Below are 21,616 nucleotides of genomic sequence, written 5' to 3' on the forward strand. Positions count from 1 at the left end.
GACAATTCTTTAGCCTCTTCACTTACAACACGAGCTGGTATACCATCCAATCCCAAGATGTATTGACATTGAGGTTTTGTAATAGACTTCTCACCTCCAATTCATTCTAATATTAGAACTACAACCTCACTCCTTTGTCCCAGTTCAAAAGTGTATTCAAATCTTCCTGAAGGGAATTAACATCAGCAATGCTACTGCTGATGAAATTCTCCTCAACTTTGCATCATCAGCAAACAACTGAAGATCCCCAGTCATTCCACTATAATAATAAAATAGCACATATAATAAAAGGAAATGAAGAAATTTCTTCTGTGAACATAACTTTACAGTAAGGGGGAACTGTAAAATATGTATATTTTCTGCTACCAAGGAAAACCTGAAGTAAGAACTACAATAGGAACTTATGAGTACTTCAGTTAAAACAGTTTTAATCGATTGCAATTGTTTTATCAGTTATTACAAGGCATTTGATAGAAAGGAACTTTGATTGTTAGCATTCGGAAAATATCTCAGTAGAGCTAATCTTTGGTGGTATGGTCACTTAAACATAATGATAAAGGTTAGCAAAGCAGGTGTGTAATGCCAAAATGACTGGAAAAGATCTGGGGTAAATATGTAGAAAAAGATGTGGGATAAGTGGAAATAAGGAGGGATAAAAATTGAAACCATCAGCTTTACTTGAGGATCCAGAAGGCTTGTCTCCTGTTTGAGCTACAAATTTGGCTTTGGCTGTAAACAATTTCTGCTTTGGATTTGTTGATATTTCTGCAGTTTTTATTATGGGTTATAGTTGTAGGCTGTTTGTGAAGTTGGGGTATTTGACTTAAGCCAGCAAATGTACAATGAATTTTAATCTTGAACTACTTTGTCACCCATCATAGAACAAGGGCTTGTATAGTAAAGATCCTGCAGGTCATTCTGTTTGGAACTAGTATAGTGCTGTACACAATTATGTGTCACTGGCAGCAGATTGATCTCTAGAAAGGCAATGTGGATAAGTTGCTAAGAGAGCTGATATCTGTAGTGTATTTGGAAGAAAAAGAGATGGTTAAGAAAAATTCAGGGGGTTGGGGGAATGATCAGGATTATCTGGTGTTCTGGTTGGTAGGTATAAAATTTGTGTTAGATCATTGCTGATAACAAATAGTTCATCTTCCCTTCTTGTGGAGCCCATTTGAATTATGAACATTGCAGTCATCAATAAAAATGATCTCATCTTTTGGGTAATTAGACTATATGAAATCAACTTGATATGAGAGCAAGAATTGAGAAAATATAAATATTTGTCGAAAATGTTTTATAACTGAGTATAACAAATGCGAGTCATGAAAGAATGAAATGACTGAAAATGATAATGTACAAAATACGAATGAGAGTTTGAAGGAAGTGGTTACATGTAATAATGTGGGGGGGGATGAGATGCTAGGGTTGAAAGAAATTGCACACTTACACAGACTCCTTCACAGGACAAAATGTGAACTCAAGCAACTGGAGAAATGAGAATGAAAGAAAGAGTGAATGGGAAAAGCATAAACGTGTGAGAAACTGGGAGAAAAGAGATAGTATTGTATGGAGATTTGATAAGAGGTATACTAAATGAGAAAGTGACAAAAGCACTTTTTTCAGGTGCGAAGGTAAACGATGTAAATGACGCTGTAAGTATGTAGAAGAATCAAGCCAGCGAGTTAATTGTTTTGGCTAGCACAAATGATTTAAAAGGTGAGAGAAGATATGAAAGAGTTGTTAGTTGAAGCAAAAATGAAGAGTAAGAAAGTCAAGATTGAGTTTCCTGCCTTGGTATGATAGGACAGAACTGAGGAGGAGGACAATGATTTAAATGGTTTGGAGAAAGTGTTGTTTAGTGAGAGTGTGGTAGTGCAAAACCAGGGAAACAAGATATCAGGGAGGATGAAATCAAGCACGTGTCTGGCTACCCATGATAAATGAGCATGTACAGGAAAACCTCGCTTAACGCAAATTTGATATACTTGACAATCAATTAGCGTGATTGAGTGAAATGATACTGAAATTTATTTATTATATGCTTGAAGTGAGTGATTAATCAGTTAACACGATTTTTTACGTTATGCGAAATTTTACGTTACACAAAATGTTTTTTTCGCCAATCTGCATCGAGAGGAAAAGCTGGAGAGACATGAAAGTGGCACTAGTAATACAATGATTGTGCGAGACCTGGGATACAGCGAGTTCACAGTTTGATCTATATTAAATAAGAGCAAAGAATACAAAGAACAAGGAAAAGTTGTTACTGCTTCTTTAATCATGCTGACCACTTGAAATAGAAGCCATTTAATGATTGAGATGGAGCATCTTCTGTGACTCTGGATTGAGGATATTCAGGCAAAAGCTCAATGTTTTTACCTCATTGAAAGAGACCAAATTTCAAGAGGAATGTGAAAGCTTCACTGCGAGTTTAGGATGATTTGACTTTTAAAAATCGAGCTGGACTACATAACATAAGAATAACTGGGGAATCTGTCAGTGCTTGTCAAGCAATTTGCATGACAAGACGAAAAAGTCGAGCACGATTCAAATAAAGATACTGCAGCCAAGTTTCCTGAAGAATTGCAAAGGATCCTTTCTTTTAGGGTTACACGGTGATCATTCATTTTAAAAATTTTATAATTTTATTAAAATAAAATTAACAAAATTCTCTACAAAACAACAAAAAAACAAAGACAAACCAGACTACAGTAAAACTATAACCATTCCCTACATTAAAGGAATATCAGACAAAATAAACAGAGTACTACAAAAGTACAACCTCAAAGCCACCTTTAAACCTCCTGCAAAATTAAAAAGCTTACTCAACTCATCCAAAGACCCACTCCCTCCACTAGCCCACCCTGGAGTATACTGGATTTATTGTACTTGCAACATACCATATATAGCAGAAACAGGATGCACGATTCCTATTAGACAAAAGGAACATAAACGACACATTAAATATAATAATTATGGTGAAGCTGGCCTTTCTGATCATGCCCTGAATACCTTACACAGAATTGACTGGAAAACCACCAGCTGTCTACATCACACTAAAACATGGTATGAACGGAAATTCAAGGAAGCCTGTGAGATTATTATCAACCACCCCAACCTGAACAATAATGATGGTCTAAAAATCCCAAACATATGGAAGGTATATATTCGACCTTCCTCAATAAGAACAACTATAAACAGGACTGTAGAAAATCCAGTATTGTAAATCAAAAATAAGAATTGTAATACTAAAAATAGGACACCAATTGTTTCTGAAAGAAAACCATCTAAAAGAATGTTTATTCCTGTCATTGTAAAATAGAATTTAGCTTGATGTAATTTATAATTTTTTTTTTCCCCCCTTTTACCAGAGGTCATGCCAGTAGAATAACATGTGATCAAATCATTGTTTCTCTAGCTTGCAGTCAATTATGTAACTCAGCTTGTCATGTATATTTATGTACGCTCCAGATCTTGATGTGAAGATCGAAAGTGAAGATTGATGTTTTGATCTTCACATCAAGATGTGAAGATCGAAACGTCGGGATAATAAAAAAAGTTTTTTTAACATGGTTGTAAATTCCATAAAATTTTTAAAATGAATTGCAAAGGATAATTCAGGAGGGTGATTATGATGATCGGCAAATTATTCAACATCGATGAAACTGGTCTCTTTTGGAAGTATATGCCAACAAAAACTTTCGTAGCTAAAACTGAAGCATTTCAACTAAGATACAAAATATCTAAAGATCGTGTTATGCTTTTTAGGAGGCAATGCAGAAGGTGACTTTAAACTCGAGCATATATTAGTTTATCATGTGCAAAATCTAAGATCTAACATTATTGAAGAAATCAGCACAATTGGAAAAGAATTTGGATTTAATGAACTGGATAACGAAGATGAGAAACTTGCTCAATTCCCATTCAGAACAGTTAAGGGAGAATGATCTCCTTTAACTAGAAGAACAGTGGCCATATGAAGAAGTTAAGGAGTGTGAACAAGAAGAGAATGTTATGATTAAGAAGCTAACTGCAAAAGAACTTGAGGTGGTTTTCAATCACATTGAGTATGCTAAGGAGATTTTGTTTGATGCTGATCCTGATATATAACGAAGGCTTGAAATCTACCAAAATCTTGATAAAGTGATTGGCAGCTATCACAAATTGCATGACAAGACAAGAAAAGTCAAGAACGATTAAAACATTTTTACTTAATTTTTTTGTAAAAAAAGTAGCTCAATCAAATGTTTAGACATTAAATAAAAATTTAAGCAATTGATTTTTATTAACTTTGATGATTTTATCCTTTAATAGCTTATACTTTATAGCTTATACTGTAATTCTTTTACAAAATTTATGCTAACTGATGGATGAATTATTTATTCCTGTTTATTTTACTTGCTTAATGCAATTTCACTTAGTGCACTTTAATTGATGGAATAATTAATCGCATTAAGGAAGGTTTTCTTGTATACAGTAATGATTATGCAATGCAGAATGGGATTTCACAGGTTTCTGATTTGAATGGGTTGGTAATGACAAGGGTAACTGTATAGGTACAAAGTGATGTTAAAATGCATGTACATGAATGCAAGAAGCATCATGAATAAGGATGATGGTTTTTGGCATTGGTCAGCTTCACTTGGCCAAAAATTATAAGCATCAATGAGATCTGGTTGACTGAAAATAATATAATTCTTGTACGACAGTTTACAGCTACAAGGGACCTGGTATAGACCCTTGCAGCTGTAAATTGTTCTACTTTGGCCAAACAGGCAGGACAACAAATATCAGAATCTCAGAACACAAGGATTACATCCGATTTCACCAGTACAGCCACTCTGGGTTTGCAGACCATGCTCTGGATACTCACCACAGAATAAAGTGGAAGAAAGCCACAGTAATACACCTCAGCAAGTTCAAATATGAAAGACTATTCATGGAATTAGCCTCAGCCCTTAGGAACATGCCAGACCTCAACAAATTTGGATGCATGAGACTGCCCCAAATTTGGGAAACATATATCAGAAGAACTTCCACCCAAAGGCCAAGAACACCTAATATAGCCTGCCAGGGGGCACCATCAGGACTTTAGGAAAATGATAGCTTCCTCGCTTCGTTTCTCATTTGCTGTTATATAGTACTTGCGTGCACATGTCTTTATCTTAAGTTCCCATGAAGATGGCAACGTGACGTTGCCAAAATATCAGAAAGTATATATTAAAGTTGATTTAATTTATATTTCTAGTGTATGCTGTCAATTTCTCAAGTATTTAGTTATCATGAAAATAATATAGTTACAGGGATAGAATCTAAAGGGTATTTGATTTTCAGGAAGGATTAAAAGAACAGGAGTTGGTATTTCTGATGATAGCTGAAGAATTACAACCAACAAAATTATAAGTTAGAGGATTTTAGGTCTGAGTAAGATGGTTCATTTGATACTATCTGGTGTGAGATAGAGACAGATAGTACAAAATATGTTGTTAGGTGATGTTAGTGATGGCAGAATTGGATAAAGGTAATGGCTACACCATGATACTGGAGCAAATGGAATGGATATGAGGCTAGTAGTATGGATGGGGGTAGGGATGGCTGATGACAGACACCAGAGAGTAGTATGTAGTGGAGTGCAGTCTATGTGAATGATGCTGACTAGTTGAATCCCTCAGTGTTCAGTTCCAGGGCCACTATTTAATTTGTATATCAATGACACAGGGGAGTATTAAAGAGGGCATATTTTGATATTTGCTGATGATGAAAACTAGAAAAGGCATTTGTTGGTGATGTAGATATCGTGTAGGATGATTTAAATAAATTGGCATTCTAGGCAAAGGATAACGATTGTCAATTTAATGTTGCAAAATATAAGGTTATGCACTTCTAGTTGAAACGGTTGCATATGGTGTATCATATTAATGCTATTGGATTGCAGAATTTGATGAGACTAGGGACTTGAGGATAATGATGGACAAAGAGTTGAAGTTCAGAGGGCATACTGCAAAATTTTTTAATAGCTCAAAGGATTACTTGGATGTTGAAAAATACTCTAATAAGTAAAGATAATAAAGTTATTATCCCTCTTTATAAGGCTATGATTTGGCCACATCTTGACTACTGCACACAGATTTAGTCATTTCCGTTTCTTGGGGTCCAGGAAGGATTTAGAGATGAGTGCTCAAGATGGTGGCAGCTCCATGAAATACTCCCTAAGAGGATAAGTTGAAGTTTTGTGGCAAAGTTTAGTTGATAGGCAGAAAAGAGGGAGCATGATAGAATAAGATATTAAAGTGGGTTTATAAAATTAATGCAAATGAAATTTTTCAATATATGACAAATAGAGAACTAGGGACTATCTGTGGAAGTTGTGTAAGAGTATGGTTAGTAGGGGTTTGCTGACCAGATTCTTTGCCTGCAGAGTGATGATTGAGTGGATTGCCTGAATTTATTGCGAGTTCCCTGATGGTGAATGGAGAGTTATGATAGGATTTGTGTGTATGATGGTTAATTTTGGCTTCTCACAGTGAGTCTCCAGACTCCATGGAGATGCTGTAAAATAATAGTAATAACTTTTATAGGTGAATAATCAGAGGTCAGTATTATTATTATTCCTGACACCTCCAAGGAGTCTGAAGACTTGTCGCGGGAGGATACCTACAACTGTCTCAACCACTACACCGAACCTCTACTACGAATCATCTCCATCAACGCCATCTACCGCCCACCAAAACTAGTATTTTTTGTCTGTAAATTGCGTGTGTTCTGAAGGGCCGATTTGTCTGTATGCGGGATGAAAAACCTGAGTTTCCGGGAGAAAAAAACCCTGCTATCAATATGATCATCTCACCGGAACTCTAGGTTAATTTTAAACTTTGTTCATTTTATTTCTAATTTCTTTTACTGCATATCTTCTGTTATTATACATCCTACTAAAATTTATTACTAATTCATAGACTCCAAATCCCAGAGTACTATATTTAAGTTTTATTTATAGTTATTTATAAATATTTATTTATAGTTTTATTTTTAAATATATAGTTATGTTTAAGAATTTTCCACACGAAAGCGTACAGAAAAAACTTGGATTATCACCTGTGTTATAACTGAGAGATGTCAATAGCTAACAATTTTGTATTTTCAGAAAATTTATGGAAGGAAAGTATTGCCAGATTAATTCATATCACCTTCCAAACTTCTTTATATCCTACCAATATACCATTTCTCTGATTATTGCTGATTTCTTATTATTATTTGGACAGTATGCTTTGAATTCATATAACAATTTTTCCTTAAGGTTACTGAGAAGAAAAATAATTAAATAGTTGATGTTAATTTATTTTTATGTTTATTTTTTTCTAATAGACAAAAGGCACAGGTGCTTTAGTAGTGGCTGCTATGTTGGATTTCTTGACATTTGCTTTGTGTGCTCCATATAGTGAAACAACTGATGGAGGCCACTTTGATACTTTATTAGGTATGGTTGCTGAGAATGGACGATCTTTGTATTCACTTTTTCAGGTATGCAGATTTCCTTTAGTTACACTTTGTTCTACGACATTTTATTTTATATTTTGTGATAAGAATTCATGTTGCAAGTAAACTGATGTACTGTGAATTCTCAAAAGTGCCTATAATCTCCTACAGGTTTCTAAAATTGATATTAAATCAGTTTAATATATACAAAGTAAACAATCTTGATATGTCATTTTGTTGTAGTATCATGTGGTTTACTCAGGTGTGAATTGGGAAATATATAAGAAATATGCAACAACAGTTCATGGAGATGACCTAATAAATAAATGCGAGGCAAGTTTTAGTTATAACCAAACTGGCAAATGCCATATGATGCATGAGTCTCATTTTCAAAAGATTCTCCTTGTGTATTGCCAAGACTGTTTCCTTTCCTTGCCTTTCCTCTTCCTCCATGTCCATTAGTCAGTCTGTAGGGAGCAAATATACTGAACATAGGTGGATACCTAACTTACGGTCCCAACCTCCCAGTTTATCTGGTCAGGTATATCCAGTGGTATTTTAATGAAGGGCTCGCATCGTCAAAAAAAAAAAAAAAAAAAAAAAAAAAAAACCGCTGTATTTCACACCAAAACTTTTATCAATGCAACTTGTGTACAAATTCCAATCAAAAAGTATGATAGGACAATCAACCTCTAAAGGCTATCATTTTTAGACAAATATTTCACGATCTAAACATGAAATATTTGCACACAATCAATTGTGTTAATTTATCTTACATAAGAAAAATATTTTTAACTATCAAAATCTAATAAGAATGAAATCTTTTATAATCTTTTAAAAAAAACACATTTGATTGGCTACTGGTTTTACCATACGATTGGCTACCAGAAGGGAGAAGGGTAAAGATAGCACATGCACTTATTTTATTTTCAAACTTGGGCGCATTCGTTATAGAGGAGTTGAAACAAAATTCCAAATAATCTATATGCTGCCAAATAGACTAATTTTTGTTAGGTTACCATATGAGTTTGTTGCTTAATATATTTCAAAAAAAATTTTTTTTAAAAAGGTAAACAAGGACAAGGGGCTCGCAAAATTGAGAAAAATTTAACAAAGGGCTCGCGTGAGCCCCTTATTGCTCACCACTGGGTATGTCTCAAGGTTATTGATGGTATTAACTGCATTTTGAGTAGTAACGTTCCATGTCTGGGAACTGTATGTTAAATATGGCTTGACTTGTAGTATTATAACAATGAATTTTAGTGTTTGAGATGATGAATTTGGATTTCCAGATGCCTGATAATATCAGAGTACTAGTGTTGTGTCGTCCTACCTAGCTAAATGTTCCATTTATGTTGGTTATTTATTTTTATCTTTACCTCTTTAATTTCCGTTATACTTGGTTAGTTGTTGATCGATGCTCATTTGAATGTAAAGAAAGTTATATTATACTGCGCCACCCTCTTCAGGCCGAGGTTATTGCTAGTATCTAAGGCTTCCGCAAAGGTCCGAATAATTGTATGAGCAGTGCAATGAAAGAAAATCAGGCAAACACCAAGTTTAACTCAACAAAAGAAAACATTTAATGTTTTCTTTTGTTGAGTTTAATGTGGAAAAGTACAATATATACATTTAAGTATATCTATCTGCAAAAGATTATCCAATCAAAATATTATAAGAATTCACATTCATACATTAATAACTTCTCAATTAGGTTTGAGAATCATGACTAATGTTAACAATTGTTAATTCACAAAGCATTAATATTTCTCTGACATATTTCACTCTAACCAATTGGATGAATCATATCATAAATATATTAGCTCAGTTTAAAGTATTCAGAATAATTACAATCCATAAATTATCAAACATTCATTTATCAGTTCTTTATGTTTAGTCAATCAAGTTGAAAATAGTTCTTAAAAGTTCGACCTTCCAGATGTTACAATAATTATTCTTATGACAGGCTACACTAAAATTTTTCTCAGTCAGCTAACACTCAACAGAACAACATGAGACTTATTATTTTGCGGGGAAAGTACTTTAGTACATCTAACATCTGACCATTAATCGACATAACACCACAGCTAAGGTTAAAATATATCCGATGGAGTTAACAGTTATAGCTTCACAGGTTACAGAAAGGACAACTCTTACCGGGTTACTGCTTCTACACATCGAATTTGCAAAGGCACATTTGAAATTCTTGTTGACTTTTTCTTTATGGCTACACAATTCTAAAGAAATCTTCTACTATAATAACTGAATTATAGACGCAGAAATATACAAGTCTTGAAGCACTAGGTTTCAGTTATCTACTAATTCCTTATTTTCTTCTATGTATTAACTTTGGTTCTGCACTATTCTTCCACTAACCATTTGGAAAATATTGTAGTATCAGAACTCCCATAGAAGTAATTCGAAATGCCTATTAATTCCCGGTCCTTTCGTAGTCGATTTACGGCATATATCAACCCTCCCCTTCTGTTACACACAACCGATCTCTCTATCTCTAAAGCTTCTCCCTTACTTACTTTCGTTTTCATAAACTACGTTCCTTCTTCCTGCCAAAATCAGGTTCTAACCAGTTCAGCTTATATCCACTGGCCTCTCTGTTTATACACAGTAGCTCACGTTCTTCGCACGAGCTAACTAAAATAAACTCCATTTCTCCTTTAGCAGCCAATCAAATCCAATCAGAAGAATTACATAAAATCACTCTTACATACAGAAATAAAAAGATATATCATAATTCATATAATATACATTTAAATTTACATACACACAGTTTCTTATAATAAATTTTACAGAATAAACTAAATAAAATGAATGACTGACATATTTATATAGTCTTTTCATTATTATTACATATTCTAAGATTAAATAATTAATAACAAACAAAACTCAAAGCATTTATATGAATAATATATTACAAGCAAGAGACTGACAACAAATAATATTTTCAAGTCTTGCTTATGACATGGTGGATTATGTTAAATGTGAATGAAGTATTAAAACATATAAAATATCTTCATTCACAATTTAATACTAGTGTAGGAACACTAAGGTACTGAAAATCTTTTACTTCAAGAGTGTGATCACTTAACTCGATATTACTTTTTTTTTTTAGTTTTATTTTAGTTTTAGTTTTATTGACTAGCCATCCCAGTTGATGCTACATTTTTACATAGATTATATATGTGGCAATGCAGTCTGAATATTAGTTGATTAGCACCTCATCATCATCTTCAAAACAGACTGCTTATGTGGATTTAGCATGTTGAATCTTCAAGAGTTATTCCTGCGAGTTTTGAAAATGTAGTCAAGGATAATAGGAAAAAGATATGATGCCTAAGAGTGTGTTAAAAACTCTTGTGGAAATAGGCAAGCTCAGTCATCTCTTCATTAACCTGCAGATATTATTCTCATACTCTTGTCTGGTAGTTTTATTATTATGAGACTCCAGGGAGTCAAGGACTCCTCGAAGGAGGCTATACATCATCATATACCAACTGTCATACCATCTTCTCAAATCATTTACACTAGATTCACTTGCCATTTTAAAAGCAAACTGTTCCATTAACTGACTGTTTTTGAGAGAAGAATCTGGCTTTCACTCCTTTCTTAACTGTAGATAAACGTAACGTTCATGAATGCCTCCATGTTCTCTCTCTCTCTCTCTCCACCTTCCATATAATGAAAAATTTATTCAGACCAAATCCTGTAGCACCCATTCAGAATTTTATAGACCTCTGTCATATCTTCAACTCTTTCTCCTGCTTAGCAGTGTCTGCAGTTCACAAACTCTCAATCTGTCCCATTAATCCACATTCCATAATCCTGATACAGTCTTTAACTCTTCCTTGCACTCTTTCCACAGCTTGTTCAGCTGAGAAAGAATTAAGAAGGCAGAGACCAAACCTCCACGAAGTAGTCCACATGCAGTTGTATCAAGGTGCTGTAAAGAGGCAAAATGACTCCTTATCCCCAAATGGCAATGTTTGTTTCAACATTGCAGTTATTCTCTGGGTAGTATTTGCAAATTTTGTTATGTGACCTTTAAACTTAATTCCTATCTGCCATGCAGATCCCCAGCTTCATCAGTTTTTCATATCATAATCCAACCAATATAATATGCCAATATAATACACCATAGTGCAATGTATAGATTGAACAACAACAAGGACTAATTTCTGGACAGATTCACATCCGCTTTATGCCATTTTCTGATACCTGTCCATCAACCATCCACTTATCCAACTCAGTAGTTTATATTCCAATCCCATATGTTCCAGTTATGGAATTGCTTTTCATATGGCTTTCTATCAGATGCCTTATCAAAGTCCAACAGTATTATAGTGTATCCATTCTTTTTATCCAACTCAGCTGTAACATTATTATAACATGAGCAAATTGCTAAAATATGTTTCTTCAGTAAACCCATGCTATTTCTTGCAAAGTATAGATTTTCTGTCAATCTGTTTCTTTATATGAGTTCTTAGTGACTTCTCTAAAATCTTCATAACTCCAGAGATACTGATAGGGCTGTAATTAGACACATCAGTCTTTGCACCACATGTGTGCAATGGGGTTATCATATGTTATTTCCATTCCTGTGGGATTGTTCCTAAGCTGGGACTCAAATTATACAAGCAAGTTTGGCTGAGCATTCCTTTAGCATAGATGCTGATATCCCATCAGTCCCTGTTGCCAAATTGTTATTATGCAACTACTCTTGGAACCTTCTTTACATGCCCCTCTACTTTTTTTAATTGTATATTGGTAAACACTAAGTTGATAGATCTCAACAAAGTGAGCACTCATTATTTGAATAATCTCATCTGCTTTTGATACAAGGGTACTATTTGCATTCACTAAAATTATTCTTGCACATTTATTCTTTCTTTTACTTTCTGCAAAGAGATAAAATTCTTTCAGGTTGCCTTTAGCCTGTAGAGTAAATTTCTTTTCATACTCTGATTTAGCTTTCCATACAATACTTGTAACTTTTATGGCCTGTGCTTTATATATTTCATAACTTCTCTCATCCTGATTTTCACAGTATACCTTCAACATCATCATCTTATGAATCTCTTGCTTAATAAGGTTGTACATCTCCATTTCAATTCCACTATATTTGTTCTTTGAACTCTATGTACATGCTCAGATATTGCCCCATTTAATCACCTTTTCAAAGTTTTCATGCATTGCTGATATCTTTCCCATCCAGTAATTGATACCATGGGACCAGAGAATAGTATTCTCCTAAGTTGGTAATAATTTCCCACTTGTAGTTCAGCATGTGATCATGCTGTCCTAATTGGAACAGCCATATAGTTGACTACTTCCCAGGTTAGTACAGGATGATCACTATCATCAACTAGCAAAACAGTTGTATTCTTAACTATGATCCTTTCTGATGTTATGACCAAATCTAACACTAAATGATCCCAAGTTCCTTTTTTTACATACTCTTGAGAAAGCTGTGCCATAACAGCTCAATAAATTTCCCTTCATTTTTATGAGTTTTCTCTGCTGCCCAATCAGTGTTGTATGGTTCTAGTAGTGTTTTAATTACTTTTCATGGATGCCATAATAAAAGAGCATTTTGAACATCCTTTGTCTCTTTGTCTTTTCATTGAATCAAAGGTTTTAGAGAAATCTCTGAAGTTTAAGATTAAAGGAAGGTTTTTTATTGTAATATAATCAAATGAAAATGTAGGAATTCATTTTTCTCACATTGTGCAAATTTATAGAGACTGAATAAAGAAAGACTTATAATAGTGGCAAATGTTTTTGGAGTTAGCTTGTTAATTTCAGTAACATTGATAATATAAAAAATGAAAAAAAATTATCAAACTTATCACCATATCTAATTAGTGTACATCCTGTACATAAAATTTATTATCATCTGTCTCCTCCAGGGAGTCAGCAACTTATTGATGGAGGGCTTCTCTCAGGACACATTAAATGCTTGTCATGTTATTTAAAATCGTTTTCTGAAAATACATTCTTGCAATCCACTGGCAGCTCTCTCTTCACAGTCATTGCATGTCATGAGCATAACCTAGACTTCACATGCTTCCATAAATCATAAGTTGGTATGATACTCTTATCAACTTGTGTCTATCATGTCTCCTCTCTTTCATCCATTACTCATATTTGTAAGATCACTCTCTCTCTCTCTCTCTCTCTCTCTCTCTCTCTCTCTCTGAGTTTGTCCTCACGGGCATAATTCCATTGGCCATTTGTCATACTGGTTACTCATTACTAGATCTTTTCAGTTGTCTTTTTTTAAACTCAAGTCACCATATCTGAACACATCACTTAAGTACATTACTTAAGATATTAAAGCCTTAAAGTGGGAAAATGAATGTTTTTATTTGTACAAGATGGTATTCTCTTCAGCATCATAGTTATTAAATGTGATGAATTTAACTCCTTAATAATGTGCCCCTTAAATTTTAACTATCTGTAGACAGGAGAAAATGCATAACCTTAGATTTGGCATCATTAAACTAATACTCATTATCATTTACTTATAAAAAAATCAGCCAACAGGGATTCTGTATCAGAATCATCCTTTATCATCCTTCCTAACATCAGAAAAAAACTTTCTATCATCAGAAAATAATTGTATACTATTATCCATACCAATCTCAGTATCATTAATATACAAGTTAAACAACTTTTGAGAACAGTGTAATGTTTTCAAAATATTTTTATCTTTCACAAGCTTTCAGATTTATACTTATATGAGGGAAAGTCAGTAAGTTAACAGAAACATAACAAGTGAATTGGAGGTGAATTGCTTTCAGTTTGCATCATTAGCATTTTCAGCAATCTAAAATGGTAACCATGCTTGAGGAGTGTACAACTGCCAAACAGTGTACTGTTATGCATTTCTTATGAGCAAAAGGATTTCCTGCAAAGGACATTCATGAAGGTATGTGTCCTGTGTTTGTCATCACAAGTAGTAGTTCACAACTGGATCCAGAAATTTTTGCTGGGATGCTTGACATTTCACAGTGAAGACTATCTAGTCCAGTTGAGATTGCAACAGAAACCACTAAGATGTGTGGAACCAGATTACAGTGGATAATGGTGGTGTAGTGAGTGTAATAGATTGTTCTCATGGTCTAGTCTACTATATAATAATGCATAATCATACATTATACTGTAAGATAGACTGTGAAAACAACAGTATAATACATTATCATTTAAAATTTTCTCAAAGTGGGCACTCAGCAGGTATCCAGAGAAGCCTTCGGCACAAAGGCTTCTCACAGAAACAAGATTTCAAAAACGCCATCACACTTCCATATATCAAGAATGTTACAGACAAGATGGCTAAATTACTAAATAAGCATAACATCAAAGTAGCCTTTCTGCTGCTTGGAAAAATTTCAAGATTTCTATATCCCCGAAACCTCCACATCATCCTTTAAAAAAAAAAAACCAGGTGTTTATAAAATTTATTGTTCTTGCGGCATCTGCTACGTAGGACAGACAGGAAGATCTGGGGAAATATGCATGAATGAACACCAAAAGGATGTACAAAACAGAAGAGAACACAAATCAGGGCTAGTTTTCCAACTACTTCCACCAGCCACAATGTACTCTGGCAGAAAACAAACATGTCTTATATAGAAAAAAACTGTTACATAAGGAAATTAAAACAAGCTGCAAACATGCTTAGAATTCCAACACAATGTAATAAAACCCAAGGCTTAATTCTTCACCAAGTTTGGTCAGCTTTGATAAAAAAAAAAATATACCTTAGTCAGACCTCGGACATTATGATCGTGAACAACAGAATGTGGCATCATCCAGCATTGTTTAAACTTAGCACTGCTTTGAATCTGCATTCTGATTTTTTAATTTTATGAACAGTCAGATGGCTACAACTGTATAGTATGAACTATTAATTTCTCTCTTTTTTTGTTGTTTTAACTTTCAGTTACCTTTCATCCCTGAAGATGTAAGTCAAACGACTTACGAAACTTGTCAGGTTTTATTTCTTTATTGTGCTTTTAGCTTAATAAAAAAATGTGGTCCAATTACCAGAATATGCCTTATGAATAATAATAATAATTATTATTCTTATTACATGACACCTCCAGGGAGTCCAAAGACTCATTGAGGGAAGGCTTATTGTGCAACTGTCTCCACCACTTAATCCACCAACTACAATGGACTGCAACTACACCAACGTCATCTACTGCCCACTACCACTAGTATTTTCACAGATAATCACAAACATCCATGCTCACAGCAGGATTCGAACCCACATCCTTTTGGTTGGAGAGCGAATATGCTAACCACTCGACCAACCAGGCTGGCTTGTTTGTTATAATAATAACAAACCTCAATGAATTTGAATAGAAGAAACTATTCTCTGGTTTTAATATAGCAAGAGAATTATTTCTTTATGCCAAAAGGAGAATTTCTCTCAAATTGAAAGCAAACTTTCTGAGAGCTTTTCCAATATATACATGTGTGAATTTCTGCTAAATGTATTAGCATTGCACATTGGAAAGTATCTAAACTTGCCTTTTTGGATGGAATAAATGGAGATGGAGTAAAACTTCAACAGCATGATTAAATAATGAGTACTGAGCACATATTTTTCAGGGCAGTAGTATATACACATTGAGGCAGAAAGTCCTGAAATCAAGTTAAACATAAACAGTCTGTAAAAATTTCATAAGATTTAAATTTATTAAATTTAATTTTTGTGGCCATTTAAACAATCAGAATATCAAATTCTTGATAGATCCTCTGTACTCAAGGGACATGATACTGGATAGTACTGCATGATTGCTTATGTAATTCTTGTTTCTTACTAACAATTTTCTTCCATATTAATCTTTTATTAGGACTACAGAATTGTTAGATATCATTTTTTGTGTGATCTTATTTAATCAGATATTCTAAATTTTCAGTTTTTCCTTTGAGTAAAAATTTGGATAAATTTGGGAGCAGTAAAGCACTACTAATAGAAAGGTGGTATAATTGGGGGGGGGGGGGGAGCAAAGCAAATAATGATCTATGATCTAACTGCAGTTGAACTGCCTTCCGAATTTCATCAGTTAATTATTGGAAGCATTAGATGAAATTTCCATCCCATCTAAGGTAGGATAACCTTTCATGTAACTATGATGATTGGAATTATGATTGGAATCTCTTTGATTGGAATTATGGTCGATGCAGCGAAGTGTCCAAGGCCATTGTGTTGTCTGTAAATTGATTGTTACTTTTTTGGAGAAGAAAATCTGTCATTAATGAGACCAGCTAATTCAATTTCAGATGGGGAGAAAAACCCCTATAAAGGTCTTTTCATTCTAGATAGGATTCAAACCTAATTCTTTACATCCAAAGGTCATTGTCAATACTGAGTTACAAATATTCTGCTTAATAATGGCAGCATTACATCTCTAATATGGTTGTTATGCTGGCAGTGTAAAGTTGAAAATAAATGCATATGCATTTGCAAATGAACATTTTTGGGATGTGGATTTTCATTTAATCTGTTACCCAGTCTGGTTGGCTGAGTGGATAATGTCCATACTCTCCAACTGGGACCAACTGTGGGTTTAAATCCCATTGTTATATGGTTGTTTATGAAAGTCATGACTGGAGACATTTCACTTTCATGAAAAATGAAGACGTAGTTTGTGTGTATAAGCTGGGCAGCAGTCTTATGTCCCTGCAGTCAATTATTATCCATACTCTCAAAAGTCTAAAATCAAGATTCGGTGTCCTTCTTTTGATGAAGAAATTAATTATCATTTGTCCAGCTGTTAGTTGTAGACATTCTTAAATCTGTCAACCGTTAGAATACTGTTCACAAATTTGGAATAGTGAACAACCAAAAAGAAATTCAGAAAATCCTTGAGAGCTGTTTGACTAATTGATGATCCCCTCTCTCCCCTTTACCCTCTTCTAGCAATCACTCCAGCCACTCACATTCCTCACAGAGACTTATTTGAGACAGTTGTTGGAGTATTACTGAGTGTTAGTAGTACTCCAGCTTGTGTGTACCAGTTCACAAGACAGACATCTGCCAATCCTTCATGTTTGCACTATGATAGTACTCTATGTTAGTACACGCAATGAGCTCATCAACATCAGTTTATAAGCCAACTAAAAATCTCCCTGAATTCACTTCTTCTCTTTTTTCCTTCTGTCTGCCTTTATCTGGAACAGCCTTTCTTCACTAGGTGTTTCCACAGTCTAAAATTGTTATTCACAAATAAAGAACAATAGGTATCTTCTTAACCCCAACATGCAGCACCAGTGTGTCCTAGGTCATGTGGCCTGATGTGTATATATTGTAGTTATTTCTATTTAAAAAAAAAAAAAACTGATTATTTTTATATTTCTAAAATTTTATTGGTGGTAGTTCTTTTGTTTATAAATGACATTCCCACCCATTTGCAGAGTTGTATGCCTATAGCACATTAATAGCACATTTGCAGAGTTGTATGCCTATAGCACATTAATCCCTATAGGAGCTCATTTTCTAGCTCCTCAGATTTTAGTTCAGAAAAATAATGAGAAGTTAGAGGCATCTCCTGTTAAATTTGTTAATGTTGCTGATGTGAATGTGTAGTTCACACTAATTATTCTGTACATATTAATAGAATAACTCCTTACATATATACATTTTTTTTTTTTTTTTTTTGCAGCATCCTTCTTTAGCCATAGTAAAAGGAGCAGGATTAGTAATGAAAGCCATTATTGAGGTAATACTTCACTTTATATATGAATATACATATATACAAACTCCAGTTCCTTATTACTACTACAAATGGATGCGACAGTCAATTACCACAAAATTCTCTCTGACAGAAATGTTGTACACTGCAAAATGAAGAAATTGCAAGCATTTTCTCTTCTATATTTGACTTATCTTCAAAGAGCATAACATTGAAGCATCCTTTCTCAAATTGCAAAACTCACTTTAATCAAATTGCATTTCTTATTTTGATCTGTAAAGCCATATTTTGTTTTTTAAAAAAGTTGGAGTTTTTATCATCTTTGTTATGTCATTATGAACAAACCAATAAAACCATTGAACAGCATTTTTACTTTTTTTTTTACTAAATAGCTTAAGGAAATTGCAACGTATACTACATATATATTAAAATAAAATTTAATACGCTTCCAGTATTTCGGCAACGTCACATTGCCATTTACACAGGAACTTAAAAACAAGACACGTGCACACAAGCACAACAAACAGTAAATGTGGACAAAGCAGGAAGCTATTCTTTCTCCTAAAAGTCCTGATGGTGCCCTCTAGCGGGCAATGTTGGTATCCTTGGGCGATTGGGCTGAAGGTCTTCTGATGTAGGTTTCCCAAATTTGAGGCAGTTTCATGCAACCAAATTTGTTGAGGTTTGGATTGTTTCTTAGGGCTGAGGCTGATTCCATGAAATGCCTTTCGTATATGAATTTACTACGGTGTATTATCGTGGCTTTCTTCCACCGTATTCGATGGCGGGTATCCAACGCATGGTCTGCAAGACCAGAGTGGCTGTATTGGTGAAACCGGATGTAGTCCATGTGTTCTGAAATTCCGATATTAGCAGTCCTGCCTGTTTGGCCAAAGTAGGACAGCTTACAGCTGCAAGGGACCTGGTATACACCAGGTAGATCTAAGGGGAGAGGGTCTTTAGTAGAGTGGATAAGGAATGCAAATTTTTTATGTGGTCTGTAACAAGATGTTTAGTCATATTTTTTTAGGATTTTTGTAATTTTTTCCGAGGTGCCTCGGATATAGGGTATGGTGATGGATTTAGAGTAATCCTTGTTGTGAGGGGGGTTGTGGTTTATTGGTTTCAATATTTTTTGGATTTTTTTTTGGGGGGGTAGCCATTGGATGAGAAAGTGTTGAGAATGTGGTTTAGTTCTGTGGTTAGGGCATTGTCATTTGAACAGGTAAGTTTAGCCCTGTTACTTAGTGTCTTAATGACTCCATATTGTTGCAAGGGGGGGGGGATTGTTGGTGAATGTATCTGCCTGTGTGTGTGGGTTTTCTATAGACTGAGAAAACCAAGATTCTATGAGGTTGGCGGGTGACTAGTGTGTCGAAGAAAGGAAGGCAGTTGTTTTTTTATTTTTTCCTTCTTCCAGGGTGAATTTGATTCTGGAGTGTTGGTTGTTTAAGTGTGTTAGGAAGGAGAGGAGTACATCGGAGCCATGTGGCCACATAGCGAAGCCATATGGTTGGTTTTTGTGGGGCAGAGTTTAAGGTTTTCTCTTCAAAAGTCTCCTTATAAAATTTGGTTAATTGTGGGGGGAGTGGAGAACCATGGCTGTCCTTTCTATTTGTTTGTAGAATTTTCCTTGCCAAACAAAATAGCCTGAGTTCATTGTGAACTGAAATAGGACTGTGATATTGGGAGGAAATTTAGCTTGGATTAGCTCTAAGGATTCTTTGAGTGGAACATTTGTGAATAAGGAGGAGACATGAAAACTAACCGTCAGTGTGTTTGAGTGTAAGGTTTTCTATGCTGGCTTTGTAGTGGCTGAGTTTTTTTGTGTGTGAAGGTGGGTTGCCAGTATAGTGTGTGTGAGAGGTTTGGCCAAATGTTTGGCTAGTTTGTATGTGGGGGAATCAATGCCATCCACTATGTGATGTAATGGCACATTTTCCTTATGTATTTTTGGGAGTCCATAAATACGGGGAGGTATGGAGTTAAATGGTTTTAATTTGTTGGTGACTTCTACAGGCCAAGAAGTGACCTTCTTAAGGAGACTGTGGAGTTTTCTAATTTGTGAGTTGGTGGTGTTAGAGCCTGAATGAAGGAATCTTGCAAAGAAATCATTCATTCAGGGTCTAACATACTAAACTACACAAACAAAGAGAAATATCTGCACATCAGCTGAAATTTAAGTGAAACCTTTTCACATATGTATAAAATTGCATTTTTATTTTATGTACCATGTATTTTAATCTATTGTGATCATACCAAGATCGAATTAGAGAATGTCTTAAAAGAGGAATTTGTTAATATTATTTAAGCCTCACTTTAGCTGCATAGAATGATTGTGAGTCACCAGATAGATATTAAGTAACAATTCATAGAAGGTATACAAATACATGTGTCCAGTGTAATGCAGGAGGCAGTAGCTTATGCAGAAAGTACGTCGACGCGAATTCTGTGAATACAAGAGTATAACAGCAAAGGGGAGAGCAAGGGATGAACCCAAGGGGAGAAAAGATATAGGTTGTATGCAAAGGGGACTCCGAAAAAGGGGGCGCTCAAATGAAGAATATAAGGGAATGAGTGCCGTATCAGCTCTCTCTTGTCTTATCATTTTTCCTGGTTCCTGGTTCAGAAGTTGACCGGTGGTTCGAGTAAGGGGGGGGATGAAGCATCAGTGCTATGATGTCAGACGGTGAGCTTTCCTGAGAATGTTGTAGGATTCCACGCAGAGCTGTGGGTGAAATTTCCAGCCCTCGCTGAAAAGTCCCATCGAGAGGAATAGAGATATTTCCTGAGATGCAAAGAATCAAGTCCGTGATCGGCAGCAATTATGAAGATAGCGTAGCCCCTACACTGGCATAAGGACAGCCAATAGACGAGGTAACCAGACGTACACATGATGCTGAAAGACGTCGGAAAAAGTTCGGTAAAGTAGAATTACTCTATTTTGTGTTTAGAATTCCTTAGAAGAAAGAAAATTACTTGTGAATGTAAATTATGAACATTATTCTAAAGAACTTTGTGGACAGACTCTAATTAGATAGTTATTTTCCTTTTGAGAATAAGAATTGTTTGGAAGAGGTCCTTTGTGTTGTATGTGATTGATTTAACATAACGAGATTAGGATTGTAGATTTATAGTAACTGAATAACATTAGAATGTTTGTTATATTATCTTATGAATAGCTTGCAGAAAGGAATTTTAGCTTAACACCATATCATTTGCTATCTATTCCAATTATCTATCACTGTGTCTTACATGATTTATAACCTTTGATTTAAATTTAAAGTGAGTTGATCTTTCAACTCGAGTTTCCTCATATAGTATTGAGAAAAATTGAATGCCTGAATTTCTTTAGTGTATTTTGCTTTGATATTCCAATAAACATGATTTATTTGCCTATACCTGAGTCATGCCTGACT

At 34.6% G+C, this 21,616-nt stretch overlaps 1 protein-coding gene across 1 annotated transcript in view; it reads left to right on the forward strand.

Annotated features, from left to right (window-relative positions):
* Positions 1–21,616, forward strand: part of Rme-8 (receptor mediated endocytosis 8) — a 1,025,705-nt gene that overhangs the window by 256,312 nt on the left and 747,777 nt on the right. The window contains exons 16-17 of the mRNA XM_090414028.1: positions 7,366–7,521; positions 18,168–18,224. Coding sequence (XP_090270154.1) covers positions 7,366–7,521; positions 18,168–18,224 — 213 coding nt within the window. The remainder of the gene's footprint in view (positions 1–7,365; positions 7,522–18,167; positions 18,225–21,616) is intronic.

Source organism: Typopeltis vanoorti, chromosome 2 (genome assembly GCF_054136105.1).
Source record: "Typopeltis vanoorti isolate ZY-2024b chromosome 2, IOZ_Tvanoo_1.0, whole genome shotgun sequence".
NCBI classification, from domain to species: Eukaryota; Metazoa; Arthropoda; class Arachnida; order Uropygi; family Thelyphonidae; genus Typopeltis; species Typopeltis vanoorti.